At 32.6% G+C, this 16,839-nt stretch overlaps 1 protein-coding gene across 5 annotated transcripts in view; it reads right to left on the bottom strand.

Annotated features, from left to right (window-relative positions):
• LOC128884968 (calcium-transporting ATPase sarcoplasmic/endoplasmic reticulum type) overlaps positions 1-16,839 on the bottom strand; it is an 87,227-nt gene that overhangs the window by 28,243 nt on the left and 42,145 nt on the right. For all 5 annotated transcript variants that reach the window (XM_054138693.1, XM_054138697.1, XM_054138694.1 and 2 more), the window contains exon 3: positions 1,400-1,417. In XM_054138693.1, the coding sequence (XP_053994668.1) occupies positions 1,400-1,417 (18 nt within the window). The remainder of the gene's footprint in view (positions 1-1,399; positions 1,418-16,839) is intronic.

Below are 16,839 nucleotides of genomic sequence, written 5' to 3'. Positions count from 1 at the left end.
TATATATAATTTGGTTTCTTGCTTCGGGATAAACTCAAAAAATCGATCGTAAGAAGCTCAGCATGTTAGGTGATAAAGGGTTTAGCCAAATAAACATGGCACAAGTGCCTTCAAACGAAATTGAACGGGGTTCATGCCATTCGATAGGTGATTCGAAGAAACCCCCTTTTCACAGAGTTTTGACCTCTACTACAGTGGTAATTACGGAGTAGAAATCATTTTTCCCTTTATCCTTAATATCTCCCGTTCTGCTCAATAAAAAATTATCAAAAAAATCATGATTATTTTACCAATTAATATGCACATTCGAGAATTTTACCAGAATTTTTGGATGTAAATTCAATTTTTAAAAAATTCGAAAATATTTCAATCGCCGATTCTTTTATCGAAGTTGTTAAGTGACCACGTTTATATTTATGCAATATGAAGCCCTTATTAGAGTTAGTAATTTCTAATCTTTTCAGATTTTTCGTAGGGGTGGAACGTAGTCAAAAAAATCAAAAAATGTTATAAGAGACGAATTCAAATATTTTGATTTGTACTTTTTTCGTAACGTTCATTCATAAACGCACATTTGGAAGAAAAAAAAGATCGTCCAATTTGGTCAATTTTTGGCAAACGAAAAGTCTGCAAACATTCACAAAAAATGTATTCAGTAGGGTACTATAATGTAAAAAAATGTCAACTAAATAAAAAATGGTCAGGTCCAAAAGTGATCGAAATAGCTTGGAATGTCCTATATATAAAAAAAACATATATTTTTACCGTGCATTTATTACACTTTAATAAATTTAATAAAGTAAAAATGTATGTACATAATATGAAAAAAAACCCGTATCTAACAACTTTTTATTATATCTAGTACCTAGCATCTAACTATACGCTTACTGTATAATAATTTTGTCTCGTTATAAAAATCGATACATTCTAATTTTAACGATTAAAATACACCAAACTATTCGTCCAAAATTAGAAATTTTTGTTGAACTGCATATTTTCATAATACCCCCTGACATTCAAGTAAAAACCTGTTGAACAGGATCATTCGTAGTATCGAAATCTAAAATAGACACGAAAACTTGAACAAGGTTATATTTCCGCCTGCTAGACATTGTTCACTCGGTTCAACGAGCAATGTGTGCTCTGTAAATCTCGAACCGATTTCAAACGGTCCGTAGGCGACGCTGGTGAAAGTGTTTCAAATGTCATGCGGATCAGCTGGACCGAAAGACCGAAAATAATTCGGGCCGCGAAGTATTGAAACCGAGCCACGAGATTAGCATTGGCCAACAACAAGTATCCGAAACGAGCGCGAAGATTGATGCCAATCTGTTGCTGGGTATGGCTTACCGTGTCGATCGTCAGGAAAAAAGAACCCTTTCGGTGGAAAAGAACTTACCCTCCTCGGCTGGCAACTCTGTAACAGAAAAACAACAAATCAGCGATGCTTTCTTTGATTGGAAAAGATTGACGGCAGTTAATTGATTAAATTGGCTCGTACGTGCAATTCCCAAGGAACTTTATAGGAATACTATTTATTTTCTATCGTTTGCGTTCGACTGACAGTTCAACTAAGTACGTATGAGCACCTTCGTGAACCAGTCCCTGACTGTCTTTTGTTTTACGTAATACAGATCTTTCAATCAATATTTCTCATTCTTTATTTACAAATATTTAGATTTCGAAATGAAACCTTAACTTCATCAAAATAAAATATAGTCTATGTCCTTCCTCAGAATGCAATCTATCTCCGTGACAACTTTTATCGAAATTTGTTCAGGGGTTTAAGCGTGAAAAGGTAACAGACAGACAGAGTTACTTTCGCATTTATAATATATATATAATAAATTTAATAATGTAAAAATGTCGCATTAAGAGCTAAGGTTATGAGCGACTTTATACATTTAGATCTATCATCCATGTACTTTTACAACCTGTCGTAAATTCTGGTTTCTTTTAGGAATAGAATTAAGTCCCTAATGCTGTCATGCGAATTCATAATTTCATTCATATTGTTTGGGATTCCGAAACTTTCCTAATTCTAAAGAAATGCTGACAGCTAAATAAAATGTGGTTTATGCTAAGGATTTCGTTGCACACCGTACACCTGGGTGCACTCTCTTTCAGGAACAAGTAGGTGTGCGTGAGCATTCATAATATTATTAGTATGGATTAGTATGAGTATACATATATTAGTATGGATAATGTGTCAAAATGTATTTGTATCTTGCTTTTGCATGTCTGGAAATAATTGGAATGTAAACGGATTTATTTATTAAAGTAGTATAGGAGTGAAAGTTTGGGGGAATTTCATTTCCATCGGAAAGAGGAATACAGTAGGAATATACATAAAGGAAGTAACACAAAAAATAATGTTGAATTATTTGAATAAATATAGTTACTTGGTGATACGAACAGTCAGGAAATTATTTTAATTAAAGTATATAATGAATATTGATAAACGAAAATACGAATATTAATTTAAATTAGTAACTGTTGATAATAGTATTAATAAAGGTCCAATTTCTGTAAATATAAGTAGAATTAATACATGAACATTGATCATGTTATTATTATTTTTAAAGAGAATAAATTTATATCTATAAAAATAGATACATGCTTATAATTGATAAGATAAACAAATATATTTAATGTATTAACTGTTGATACTAGTATAAATAAACATGCAATTTCTATAAATGTAAGTAAAAATAATTTTTGGAGAAAACAAATATAATCAACTTTGAAAAACATTAAAACTGCACTAAAAGGTATGAAATAATTTCTATAATAGTTAACTATATATGAATACTCACTTTCTCTAGATATAATTGCTTAAAAGTATGACAAAATACAATGAAAAGTACGAAATAATTTCTATTTAAACTGCATTATTGCTCACCAGCTCTTGATGAATTTGGTTAAATTATTGAATACAGCATATTAAATACCAGGCAAGCTTTTCAGAGGCGGCGCAAAATTAAAAATTTTAATTCCGACTTGAGTTAGCTTTTGGTGGGGTCAGCAATATTGAATGCTGTTATGTATACATGTGTACTGTCTGAGTGGGTTTGATGTATTTGTTGTGGCGAAGGGGTGGGGGCAATATTCCATACAGTTAATGTGTATACTATTTACACAGAAATACAGTCTGAGTAGGTTTGGGATAGTATTTGATGGGGTTGGCGATATTGAATAGTGTTAATGTATGTGATGTCTAAAGCGGACATAACAATAGCATTAATTAAACATGATATTTTTTGTTCCTCCGGGAGATAGTTAAACCAAGTTTAGTAATTTTGAATGTACGTAATTTTAAATTTTGCGCCGCCTCCAAAACGGTTGCATTGTATTTCATATGCTGTATTTAATAATTTAACCAAATTCATCAAAAGCTGGTGAACAATAAAGCAGTTTAAATAGAAATTATTTCACACTTTTCACTGCATTTTCTCATACTTTTAAGCAATTATATCTACAGCTGGCGAGTATTCATATAAATTAATTAGAAATTACTTCATACTTTTTAGTGCAGTTTTACTATTTTTCGAAGTCATTTATATTCTTTTTCCAAACATTATTTTATTGCGATAAAAAGTGATATAAAGTGGTAAAAAATAAAACAAAGCCAAAGGTTTTTTTAAGGGACCAACTGAGAGAGATGCTTTACAAGATGCATAAGGTTCCATTCCGATTGTTCAATCCATCTCGGCATACTTAATCGGAAACAGACATGAAAAAAAAATATACACGTGTCGAATTGAGAAATCTCCTTCTTTTCATAAGTCGGTTAAAAATTGAGTGACAATTCGAGGGTCTCGAGTTCTTAATAATTAAATAATTAATAATTAATAAATACTTAATAATTAAATGATTAATAATAATTAAATCGTCTGTAGATTATTTAATTGCTCTACAGCCACAATTGATACGTACTAATAACAATGTACGTATGAATTTAAAGTCAACACAAGCTTGGAGAGGGCTTTTATCGGTCATACTGCAATTTATACTCAAAAAAATCCTTCACCTTCCACTCGTCATTCGAAATTCTCCATCCAGTTAAGAAAATTGCTTCTACTCTGCAAGCTTTGGACGTCCATCACCTTTAAATTGGCCTACTTTGAATTGCTCTGAAGCATCGCGGCGCGGCCACATCGAAAACAACGATTTTTCCTCGTCGATAATAAACGCCCTTACACTCAGTGACGGCTCGTCGACGCGTATCCCCGTGACAGCGGGGTGAAAAAAGTGGGCCGCAGGGAAAAGTAGGCGTATGGAGAAAAAAAAAATCGTATGTGAAACTCGCCACGGGGATTTTCACTGAAGGAACACAGAGGAGGGTTGGGGGGTTTCCACATTGAATGTCTGGGAAAACTGATGCTTCCATCGGGCTGCGTTTGACATACCATGAGGGCGTGGGAGGCACTCCGGTGTCTGTTCAGCTTGAAAAATGCGGGAAAACGGATTGGCGTTTCCGATCTGGTCGTAATTTATGTCTGAGAAATATAGTATGGTCGAAGAAAACTCGTTGCACTTTCTAGTGGATAGATAGATGACTCCTTTTAGGTAACTGGGGCACTCTTTTTCAGTAAGTGATGCCAGGTATGCATTTTATCAATTTTTTGGTTGTTTACTGACGTTTAAAAATTGCAGCGATCTGGTAATATGATATGATATAAATGCTGACAGAAAAATAGCGAAGAAATCGCAAAGAAATATTTAAAGACGATCTTGATATCGGGAAATTTACATTTTTGTTGGATCTTTTTAAAAATTCGAATTTAAAAATTGCCTATTTCTTGTGGATTGGCGAACATTTTTAAGAGGAATTTCAAAAATATGATTCTTTTTAGAGAAATATTTACTTTCTCAATTTCCCAACCAATTATTGTTTTTAGTCTAGACTAAATATATGTATAACTAAACCAAGTTAGAAATTATAATTTTGTAACTGAATATAAAAAAAACACAACATAAATAAACTAAGGGAATTTTTACCCCTCCTTTTGGAAGTAAACTGCAACTAAATCTAATTTCCTACAGCAATTTACGGTAGATCCATGAAATTAACATTAAATAAATTTTTTTATAAAAATTACATTTTTAAAATCGTTTTCTTTTTTGTAGATGAGTGCAAATTTCAAAGGCGATGAAAAGTGGTGATTTTTTTGGAGTAGCATTTTAACACTTTTGCTGCGGACGAAAATAAGTTACCGTTCGCTAAGAGCTACAATTATATTTTTTTTTAATGAAAAATTTCTTAAAAATGTTCTAATATGATTATTTTGAAAAACATATATTTGTAGTAACTTATTTTATATATAATATGACTGGCGAACAAAAAAAATGAAAACTGAAAAATAATAAAAACAACCATGTATTATCAACATTTATTCAGTTGGACGCACATGTGCGTCATTCGCAGCGAAAGTGTTAATACTGTTTAGGGGGTGATTACTTTCTCAATTTTTCAATCAAATACCGCCTTTAATCTAAACTAAATACATAACCAAACCAAACTAAGAATTATAATTTTTTTATTCGAATGTAAATAAACGTAAAATTAATATTTCTAAAAAAACGTAAACTAAAGGGAGTATTTGCTCCTCCCACTCTTGGAAGTAAACTGAAACCAAACCTGATTTCCCAGAGCAATTTATGGCAGATCCAGAGAAAGTACGTCCTATCGCTTTTTAGATTTCGCGAGAAATTTGTCTGAAAAACGAAGTTACGAGACAAAGTAATTTTTACGGTAACGTTATTTCCGAGGTTCCCGGCTTCGGAATCATTTCGCTATGGTTGATAATCGTATTTAAAAATAGTCTACTTCTAAGGGGCTTCAACGATCAATTTCACCACAGGCTTAGACTGATCGTCACTGGTTTAATTGTATTATGTGTTCGGGTAACGCGAAATCTTTTACTGGATCATAGAAAATTTTTAATAAAACTGCTACGAAAATACTAAACAGAAAAATGCAAAAAAAAATAATTTATTATATATTCCAAGATTAGATGGTAAAACGATAGGGCTATATTAACTTATAAGCAGATACATCAAATTACTATACGGATCACTATAAATAATATTAGAATATATAATTCATACCAGATAAATTAACCCTTTGCGGTCGTATTAAATTTAGACATGGCTGTGGTCGGAATTAATTTCCGAAGAACGAGAAGTGATAATATAATATGCAAGATTGTGAAGGATAAACAAGATTTATTCATTCTTTTATGAACTTTAGATATATGTTTACACAATAATGTGTTTTAATGTAATGTTTTTATGTAAAAATTATATTTTATAGTTCTCCATCATGTGGTATTTTTCGGTAACTATTTTCTTGTCATTTTGAAGTATTGTTTGTCAAATATCTTAAGAAGCGAGAATGCCTAATTACATTTAAATAAAATTTGTAAAATATTATTTGAAATTCTACAAAGTATCTTCGACTATTTGCTATTGTAGTATCCGCGCTTTATTTTTCGTTTATACTCCTACCGTATTTATTGCAATCTGTTACAGTAAAAAATAACAATATTCAATATTTTTATCTTTGAAAAACTAAACATGTAGATATTTCATCCACTACTTCATATCTTTTTGAATAACTATAATTACTAACGTTCTTACCATATATTTTAGATCACTAACTATTAATCTATTATCACACTAATGTCTTAGAATCTATGTATTACTATTATGTAATGGCTTAAATCTTTTCATACGATCGGAACAGTACAAGAACTTTAGTGGTTGAGACTAGACATACGACCGCAAAGGGTTAATGCTGAGAGAGAAAGAAACATATTATAGGGACGCCCCAGCATAAAGTATAGAATCTAGTAGTATCTCGCGTACCGTCACAATTGTAATAAAATTGCATATGACAAAAGTTGTAAATTAAATTTCCAAACCTTTTTGTCCTTCAAGAATTTTCGATAGAATCGATAGGAGACGAACCAGAGACCGTTAGTTCTTACCTCCACTCAAAAAATAAATACACCAAGAAGTCCTTATTTAAAAAATTACTTTTCATTCTAGGAATCTTTCTTCTCACGAAGAATTACAAGTAATTCGACTAATGTAAAGGTAAATACGGTGGTTTCGTACTTTCTGAGAGAAAAAGTAGTTTGATATCAGCCGAGAAAGCTCGACCCACTTTGTCGTCGAACTTAAAGAGCCCTGAAGATGATTCAAAGGCTCCTAAGGCGTTTGCGCCGGTATTCCGCGATGGAACTTGAGGAACTTTCTTCTATCGAGACATCAGAGACGCATTAGCGTTCTGCGAAATCCAAGATTCGTTGAAAAATAGCACGAATGCTGATTTATCCAATTAATCATTAATAATTTAACCTTATATTGCATTAACGTGGAGATTTACTAAAAAACCAGTTATTTCTGGATAATTACATTACAGCACAGGTATTCATTTAATTTTCCTGTTCCACAGAGATTACCAATCGAATTCTAGCAGACCGAATATTGGATTACTGAAACGCTTGACGGTACTCATGCGAGCAAATGATGCTTTGCGGTTAATAACGCGGCTGGCTAATATGTCTGTACATACATTAATCTCGGGGCACCGTCTGCGAGGCGAAAACGAGTTAATTAACGTGGAATTAATGCATTACTATCTCAGGCGTCCCACAAGTGGAAACATACGTCTAAGAGACGCAGCCTTGATACACGGTATATGCCTCACCTTGACCTAAATAAAATACAATTTTATCCGACTTTATTATATACACCGCGGCTACCTGTCGGAATCTCGACTTCAACGTGAATGCATTAATTATTCGATCGATTCGATTATTCGAGAACAGTTATAATTAATATAACGTGCAGAAGGCATGGGATAGATTCTAAGAAAGAATCCATTTTTAATAATATTATACTGTAAGATGTTAAACTATTAGACTATAAGATAAGATTATAAAGAATAAGAGAATTTCAGAAAAAGATATGAGGCAAAATAAAAGAATAAGAAAAGATAATACGGAATATAAGATAAAAACAATAAAATAATGTTTTTCTTTTTAGTATATCAACATGAAATATTTTTATTAAAAATTATGAAGATTTAAATATTGAAAGTTGGTAATATTTTGTTTACTTTACGAACAACAGGAATGTGGTGGCATCTACCTGTCTTCACCACTAGAGGGACGGACGCCGCGAGTTTTCTCACAAGTGCTCGGTTCCGCCTAACGTTTGTATACATACAGGATAGTCCACGCAATTGTTTCAAGTCATAACTCCGTCATTATTACATTTATTAAAAAATGCCAAAGGAGAAAGATAAATGGTTCGAAAAGCACTACATCTGTAAGACTTTAAATTTTTTTTAGATCCAGCAGTGTATGTGGAATTAACAATTGCATCATTTCTTTAAATAGAAATGCATATTTTCTTTTAGACAGATCGATTCTTCTGTTCATTCTACGTAAAAAATGATTAGGATACCATGGCATAAAAAAATGATTAGTTCTCGAGATATATTCGAAAAATGTCTTTATTGAAGAAGATGCTCAAACGCTTCTCCATTACATTCTAAACATCTTTGATAACGTTTTTTTATTGTTTGTATAACTGCGTTTAAGTTATCTGCATCACACAACACAAAAGTGTCGTACATATCTTGTTTCTCATTGTTAGTAAAATACATTTTCTTGTATTTAGTGAAATACAGTTACACTTTACTTTCTTGTAGTTTTCTATGGAGATCTTTTATTTTTCTATGATAACTCCCTGAGTTCTCCACTTTTTCATGTACTTGGTGTAATTTTTTCACTTTTTTGAAGTTTTTTATGAGGGTTTGTTCTACAGCGTATACCATTTATACCACTACTGGACATACATTTTTAGAAAATCCTATGAAGGACCTGTTGCCACGATCAAATGTCATCGAGTGCATTGAAATGCACGTGTCAGATAAAAACAACAGTTGGCACGTCTCCATTTCCATTGAAATCTGTCGGTGCTGAGCTTTCCAAACTGAACGACGTGCAATATGAAACGGGATCACAGAAACAATATTTCAGGGGGTTCTTAAAAGTCAAGTTAAATGATTTGGAACAAATCTGTACTTCGTTTTCAGGGTATTTTCTAGTTCCTGGTTCAAATATTATTGGATTGTCTAATAAGTTCGTAGCGTTTTATTTTTTATTTTATTCTACAACGATTTGGTTCCTGTTTTCCAAAGTGTTTATATGCATTCGAAAGAGCTCTTTCTGCTCTACAGAACTAGGGTAATCGTTGTTTTGAATAATTTAATTTTTTATTATTTTTCAAGATTAGAAATGGATTTTCCAGGAGGCAAAAATCAACATTAACGACATCTGCTTTTCTTCGCTTTTCATCGAGGCAAATCTCCCGAGTGGCCGCGCCAGCTTTTTTAACCTCGATGAAAAGCGAAGAAAAGCAGATGTAGTATATGTTGATTTTTGCCTCCTGGAAAAACCATTTCTAAGCTTGAAAAATAATAAAAAATTAAATTATTCAAAACAACGATTACCCTAGTTCTGTAGAGCAGAAAGAGCCGTTTCGAATGCATATAAACACTCTGGCAAACAGCAAACAAATCGTTCTAGAGTAAAAGAAAAAATAAAACGCTATGAACTTATTAGCCAACCCAATATTTAACTAACGATATATCTTTTTACATGTAATTTAAGATGGACACACTTTTTAACAGGGGTCAAAAGCAGATCCTTTTTTTGCTACATGATGATTCTTTTTTTCTCAGAACTTGGAGATTTCGTAGCAAGAATAAAACACGAATGACTATTTTTTCAAAGAATTATACGTAATTGTAGTAATATGTGTGTACTGTTCAATTATGAGACACGAGCATGTATATTATATTCTAGTATTGCTTGATTACTATTATTATGATTAATTACAGATTTTATGCATTTATGACGTACAACAATATAGAAGCATACATAAAACATACATACATGAGGTATGTTGAATATATTCTACAATTAATATAATAATATTGTTATTTCATTTTGCATAAGTACACGTACCTTCTGGTTATGTTTAGCATGTGTTCATTATATTTGTTTATATCATAAATGTATAAAATCCACCGTCCGATTATGATATTTCCAACGATGACAGAATCAAATATCACAAACACAAACGTGGTTAACGAAAAATCTTCAACTAGATAAATACGTCCTTAGAAATAATTACTCTCTCACGACAATTTTATATACAGGGTGTTTTGTTTAAGGGAGTACAACAGGATATTTTGGAAGATGTTGTAGTTGTTAAAAGTTTGTTCCTACACAAGTTGTTTGGTAGGACGGCCTACGTCATGTAATAATTGTTTTCTTGTGGGTAAAGTAATAGAGATATGGAGGTCAATCTAATACAAATAAAAATTTTTTTTCTAATCTTTTGGAGGATTTTTGTTTAACCGACGCGATGTTGCATAGCAGCGGTTGCTAGCTTTCAGCCGCTAGCCGATGCAGAACGTAAACATCACTGTCCTGAGGAAATCTGTGATAAGGTGGAATCTCCATCTTGATATTACGTTAAGGAAATTTCTAAGTAATAAAGTGAAGTTTAGGGTTAATAAAGGTCAACACTTTCTTATTTAGAATTCGATACTCTACCATACTTTTGTACAAAAAATATACCATTCCATTTAAAAAAATTAGATTGACCTCCAGATCTCCTCTATTACCCCACCTACAAGAAAACAATTATATACGCACACCTTTACATTATTGCTTATTGTCGTGTCGCGTCAGAGCAGTAAATAACGATACGCATAAGATATTCTTAAAACGCAAATAGATTGTAGACACGTTTGCCAAAACTTACGCAATCCTTTATCAGATACTTGCATTCGTTGGCTTTCAGTAACCTACATTTCAAAAATATACAATCAGATTTGCACCGGGTGGATAGCACGTAAAATGTAACTGATATTTATATCTGCCCTACGCTCGACTATATTTTTCACATTTTGCAAGCAGTCGCAATCGTAGGAAAGCTTTCAGAACGTTCCCGCATCAAACTCTTTTCATTTTTCATTTCACGACATTCTTCCATCGAACGATGTATTCAGTTTGAACTTACACAGCACAGAACTCATCGGTTCGTCGAAACGGATTCGTTAAATCGGATTTTCCCTCTGGCTACTGATATATGCGCGTTGGAATCAGTTTAGAACTTTATTGCTGCGTTGTTGCTATATCGTTCTAATATTTTCAATGATTTTTTAGGTGATACATAGAAACGAAAGCAGGGTGTAATTTGTATTGCAATATGTTTGTTTGTTTCTTCATTTTATTTTCAAACAATCTTGCTTGTTACAGATCACTACTCTTGTACATGTGTTTTTTTTTCATACTAAATTGTTTTAAACCAATTCTTAACTTTTTACACTACAGTGCTTTATACTATTTCTTAACTTCTTACATTACATTTCTTTACATGACTATTGGGGCCAACTATAGCTCGTGTGCCTGGAGATTGGGTAAACCCGTACTGTAGCTACAATTAAACATAGCTACAGCACATGAGGACAATTATTGTAATTCCTTAGCGTTCTTAACTTTCAGTTTGAGCAATTTTTATTGGAATTTCTTAGCATACTTACCACCTTCAATTTGAGCAATTTTTATTAAAGTTTTATATCAGTCAAGTATGTTCGAAATTAAATAATAATTTGAAACAAACAATTATAGAGTGTCTTCAAATGTAATAATACATATGCGGTATATTTGTGTTTCATGAAATTATGCTACGCAGGTATTATAATAACTGACATAGGGGGATATAGCCAGTCACAAAAAATCAATATACATTCTATAAGTTTTCAATATTTTTAAAAATAGAGATGAAATTATTTTTAAATGTGACACTATCTGTTACACAGGAACACAAGCATTGCCAATAAATGCAGAATGAGATCTAATACATACAAGTAATCACTAAAATACATGATAACTATAAATTATATCAAATTACATAGATAACAGATGTACTTTATAGTTTCCAAATATTCTTACTATGGTTTTGTTAATATTTTAATGAAACTTTGTTGCAAATATGAAGAGCCATGTAACTGTGTACATTCTCACTTCACGTTGTCTTATCACACCATGTTGGATGAGTGTTTTCAGACTCGAGTGACTAACTGTAAATACCCACCTAACTGGGGAGAAATTTTCCATTACGATTTACTCGAAAACAGGCTTTTATAAGACAATTTTTATCGGTTCTATTCGAATTACTTTGGGTGTAACTAATTTCAATGCTGACTAATAATTATGAGCACTTTCAATTCGTCTATTATTTATTATTTAATAGAAATAAGGTACCGTTTGGTATTCCCATTCAATACTTTATCTTTTCATGGTTATAATAACATATATGGTTTCTAAACTTTTACAAAGTCACAGTTGACACTCTTATAATTATTTTAATTAATTACCAATTGAGGACGACTAAACAAAATCTGTTTCGATTGATCTAAAGTAAGAGTAGTAGTGAAATCACAAACTCATAAATTTTATATTTTATATCGCCAATAACTTGTCATTTCTACTTTGTTGATAAGAAAACATTCCAGTTCGTTATTTTTGTCCTTCTATTTGATGTAATTACTCTAATACATTCTAATCTCAAACAGCTAAAGAAAATTCCGTTTCTATTGGTCAAACGTAATATGACCTGAGTATACATGATAAAATACAAAAATTACATCATTTAGAAACAAAATTACCAGTTCATTCTTTTTTCAGTTTTCTTTTGATATAATTATTTCACTTAATTTTCACTTGAGAATAACCAAATAAAATTCCGATTTCTAATGGTCAAACCTAACATGACCTGCAGATAAATAAAACACAAAAACTATACATTATTAAGAAGAAAATATTCCAGTTCTTCTTCCAATTTTCTCTTAATTTCAAACTTGAGCACAAAGACACCCTGATGGAGAGGAAGAGGACTCGGCACAGCACACGCTGAAGGAATGTCCCGGCTGTTTTCAGCGTCGCGCGGGGCACAGTGATCCGGATGGTAAAAAATACGGCCAAAATTAAAAAGTTTCTGGATCTTCATGAAACTTGGTATTTTTTAGTTATTTGAGCCGCAAACTTCGAATCTGATATCAGAATTGCAAAATTCAAATGGCGCATCCAATATGGCCGACATGTATATTAAAAAGTTGTTAGATTTTCATAAAACTTGGAATTTATGAAACTGACATAATGTATTTATTATATATGTAACACTGCAACAAAAACTATTTGTGTTCCCCCAAATATAATGATTATTTTTTGAGATATAGCATTTCAAAGTTGACGATTTTCCTCGTTTCTTTAATTATCATATTTTACTGCGTATCTGTGGTAATAAAATCTACAATTGAATGGCTTATTTTCTGTATTAAATATATGTTATTTAGAATAATTTTCCGCTACAGGGATAAAGAATAAGATTGATTTCACCTATATACTTTTTATATTAAGATTATATGATATTTAGTCATTTTGTGAATTAAAATAGGAAAACAAAATGGTTACGGTAAAGTCTCCATAAATGCAAAATTTCGGGACTGAACTAGTGCATTTATGGTAGACTTCGTACATTATCTGATGTTTGCCGACAAGCTTCGAACTTAGAGAATGTCAGCGAATAAAGAAGAGGACGGAGCAAAAACACCAGGGTATGTCGCTGAGACAATTTAATGGAACGGTGAAACTTTGTTATTATTATCTTTTTTGTTGTATAACTTTCACCATCATATTCCTGACATTTTTCTGATGAAAATGAGACCAAACACAACATAATTTGCAATATATTTACTTAGAACAACTTATTATGTATAATTATTATTTCTGTAATACTCACTGATAATTGTTAAAAGTACGGAACAGTTCCGTTATGTTACAGAGTGCATTTATACATACGGTCCATTATTAAAAAGAAATTATATCGTTTTGTTAATTTACAAGTGACACTCAGATTTATTCATTCCTCCAATCGTAAACCACATCCGTGCACCAATACGGTACATGTAGAAATTACGTTGACTTATGCGACGCTGAACTTCTTCCAAAAGTCGCACCTTCAAATTATAATAAATTCGGGCCGACGACTACCTGTTCGGATCCTCGACAAATTACCGAGTTCCTCAATTTGGAAACTTATATAGTCGCTGGTAAGGATCTTGTGAGGTCGTAAACCGAAACAGCAGTTACTATTGCTTTACTTGCACAAGTACTCTGCGTTCACACAAATTGGCGAGCCAAGGACACGGTTCTCACTCTGTTCCACCTCTCCTGACACCATGCGCTGTGTCGTGATTGGCTGTAGCCGGTGAAAAGAGACGACGGCGAGCATATCCGGACAGAGTGAGATGAATTGATTTCACAGCATTGGCGTGGCTTCCCATTATAGTGTCGATTAGAAAAAGATACAATTTATACGTTCTATCTATTACCGCAACATAGTGATGCTGTTGGCTTCAGTCTTCTTTTCTTAATCATTCTCGGATTTTCGTTATCTTTATAAGTGTTTATAGGATTGTATGTTAATATAAACACCCTTAAACTTAATATGTAGTCGGCACTTTGATTAGGAGGCTACACCGATGCTGTAAAGTCGTCGTTCTGTTTCACTCTGTCTCGATATGTTCGCTGTCGTCCTTTGTCATTGGCCGTAGCCGATAACGACGTGGCGCATGGTAGCAGGAGAGAGGGACAGAGTGAGAAGGAAAATGAGTTTGCCTCGCCAACTTGTTATGAATGCACAGTATACATGTCAACGTTGCACCCCGGGGCCTCAAGACTAAATACATATGTTTTGTTACGAGTATCTCGGATTTTTTCAAACTGGAAAAACCAAAAACTTTTGACGATGATTGGTTAACTAAGTTCCTACCTACCACAGTATTTTCAATAAGTAAAATCCTTTTACAAATTGCTGACCCAATCATGCTGCAAATTGTTAAAAGATACTTCCTAAACTGAATATTACACACATACCATCCAAGGAAGAGGAAACTTCTGAAATAAAAATATTAAAGAAAGTGGAAAAATTGAACCTCCTTAAAAGAAAAGTATTGGAAAGTAAAAAGTAATATTGTTCGTCATTATTATTAATTTAAAACGTAAATATTTGAATAGTTTTATGGTAATTGATTTATCCATTACAGAATAATGTGCGAACATACATAAGAAGAAAAAAGTTATTGAAACATGAACATCCTAACTCTGATACCATACGGCCCTGAATGAAAAGTCTAGCTCTGTCCTTGTCTAAAAAGGTGTCAGATTACTAATTGCGGTCAGTTTAAGTTGTAAAGATCAATTTCCGACCAATTTTACGATCTCACAAGATCCCTACCAGCAAGTACAGGGTGATCCGCTCGCTAGTAGACACAATAGACAACCACAACAATAGCCGACCGTCATTGTAGACTTTATGACGGTGACCTCCGCAGTCTTACATTAACCTAAATAGGCAAAGAAATCAAATAAATTCAACAATAATTATACAACTCCACACTAATGTTAAAAAAAAAGAACAATGCTTAGATAGAAACAATAAAAACAGGAAATAGAAAAATTAAATATGCGTTCCCAAAACAATTTTCAAAAAAGACTTCCGAAATTTATATTTTACTAGCATTAGACGGCACAGAGAGCAATGAAAGAAATACTAACACGCTCTACTAAATTAGCACAGGTAACGAAAAGATCCTTTAACAGATCTGCATCCCCTACAACAGGAAACTCAATAATCCAAAAACTGCAATATGAACTATATAAAAAAACAAACAACCATGTATCACTTATCATCAAAAAACTAAGAAATTCATGTTTGAAAGAAACTGAGAGACCACTAAATATAGACCTCAGTAATATTGGAATACCAAAGGAAGATGCATAGATTGATATAGCAAAAAGAATCTTAGAAAAATGGAACCAAGAGTAGTTAATGACTAAACATACTGATCGTCACGAGTCAAGAGAAAATATATTTTCAAGAAATCCTGCTATTTCTCTGCCAAGAAGAGAAGAAATTCTAATAACCCGCTTAAGAATAGGTCACACAAGACTAACACATAGCCACCTAATGACAAAAGAAAACCCCCCATACTGCACAAACTGCAATACAAAAATCACAGTTAAATCTATAATAGAAGAATAACGATAATATTTGCACGATAATATACGCGATACAGAAAGCCAACCAAACACCCTGAAGAACAGTTTAAACGACAAGAGTTGCATACTAAAAATCGTATCATATTTACAAAGGACAAGATTAGCAGAAGAAATATAGGCCACATATAAACAGGACACTACAATTAAATTATTAATTATTTTTTTTATCATTAGATGTAAGAAATTTGTTATCTAAGTATAAGTAATTATCTATGTAAATTATTTATGACTCACATATATAATTTATAGAATGTAAAAAAAATGTAATCCACAGTGGTCGCTAATGGCATAAATGCTGACGCGCATTAAATAAATTAAATTAAATTAAATTAAAAAAAATATATACCCATTCCACCCATAAATCTAACAACAATTCTTACTCTACTCTATTTTAAAAAAATAAATAAATAAATATGGAGGCTACTAGTACCCTATTTGTCGCGTCTACGACATAGTTCCACCATCGACACATGCGCGACAACTTCGTGGGTCCTGGTCGCATCGTAGTTCGACTCATTGTCGCGTGATTAATCCGCAACCGTGACGCTCGAACAACGGGTAAAACTCCATTTTTTGTTCACGTCCTCGTGGCTCTTCACGGCTGTTTCTGATCGCGTATAACGCC

This window comes from Hylaeus volcanicus, chromosome 2 (assembly GCF_026283585.1).
Source record: "Hylaeus volcanicus isolate JK05 chromosome 2, UHH_iyHylVolc1.0_haploid, whole genome shotgun sequence".
Classification (NCBI taxonomy): domain Eukaryota; kingdom Metazoa; phylum Arthropoda; class Insecta; order Hymenoptera; family Colletidae; genus Hylaeus; species Hylaeus volcanicus.
Note: the sequence above shows the minus strand (reverse complement) of the source record. Positions and strands in the feature narration are given on the sequence as shown.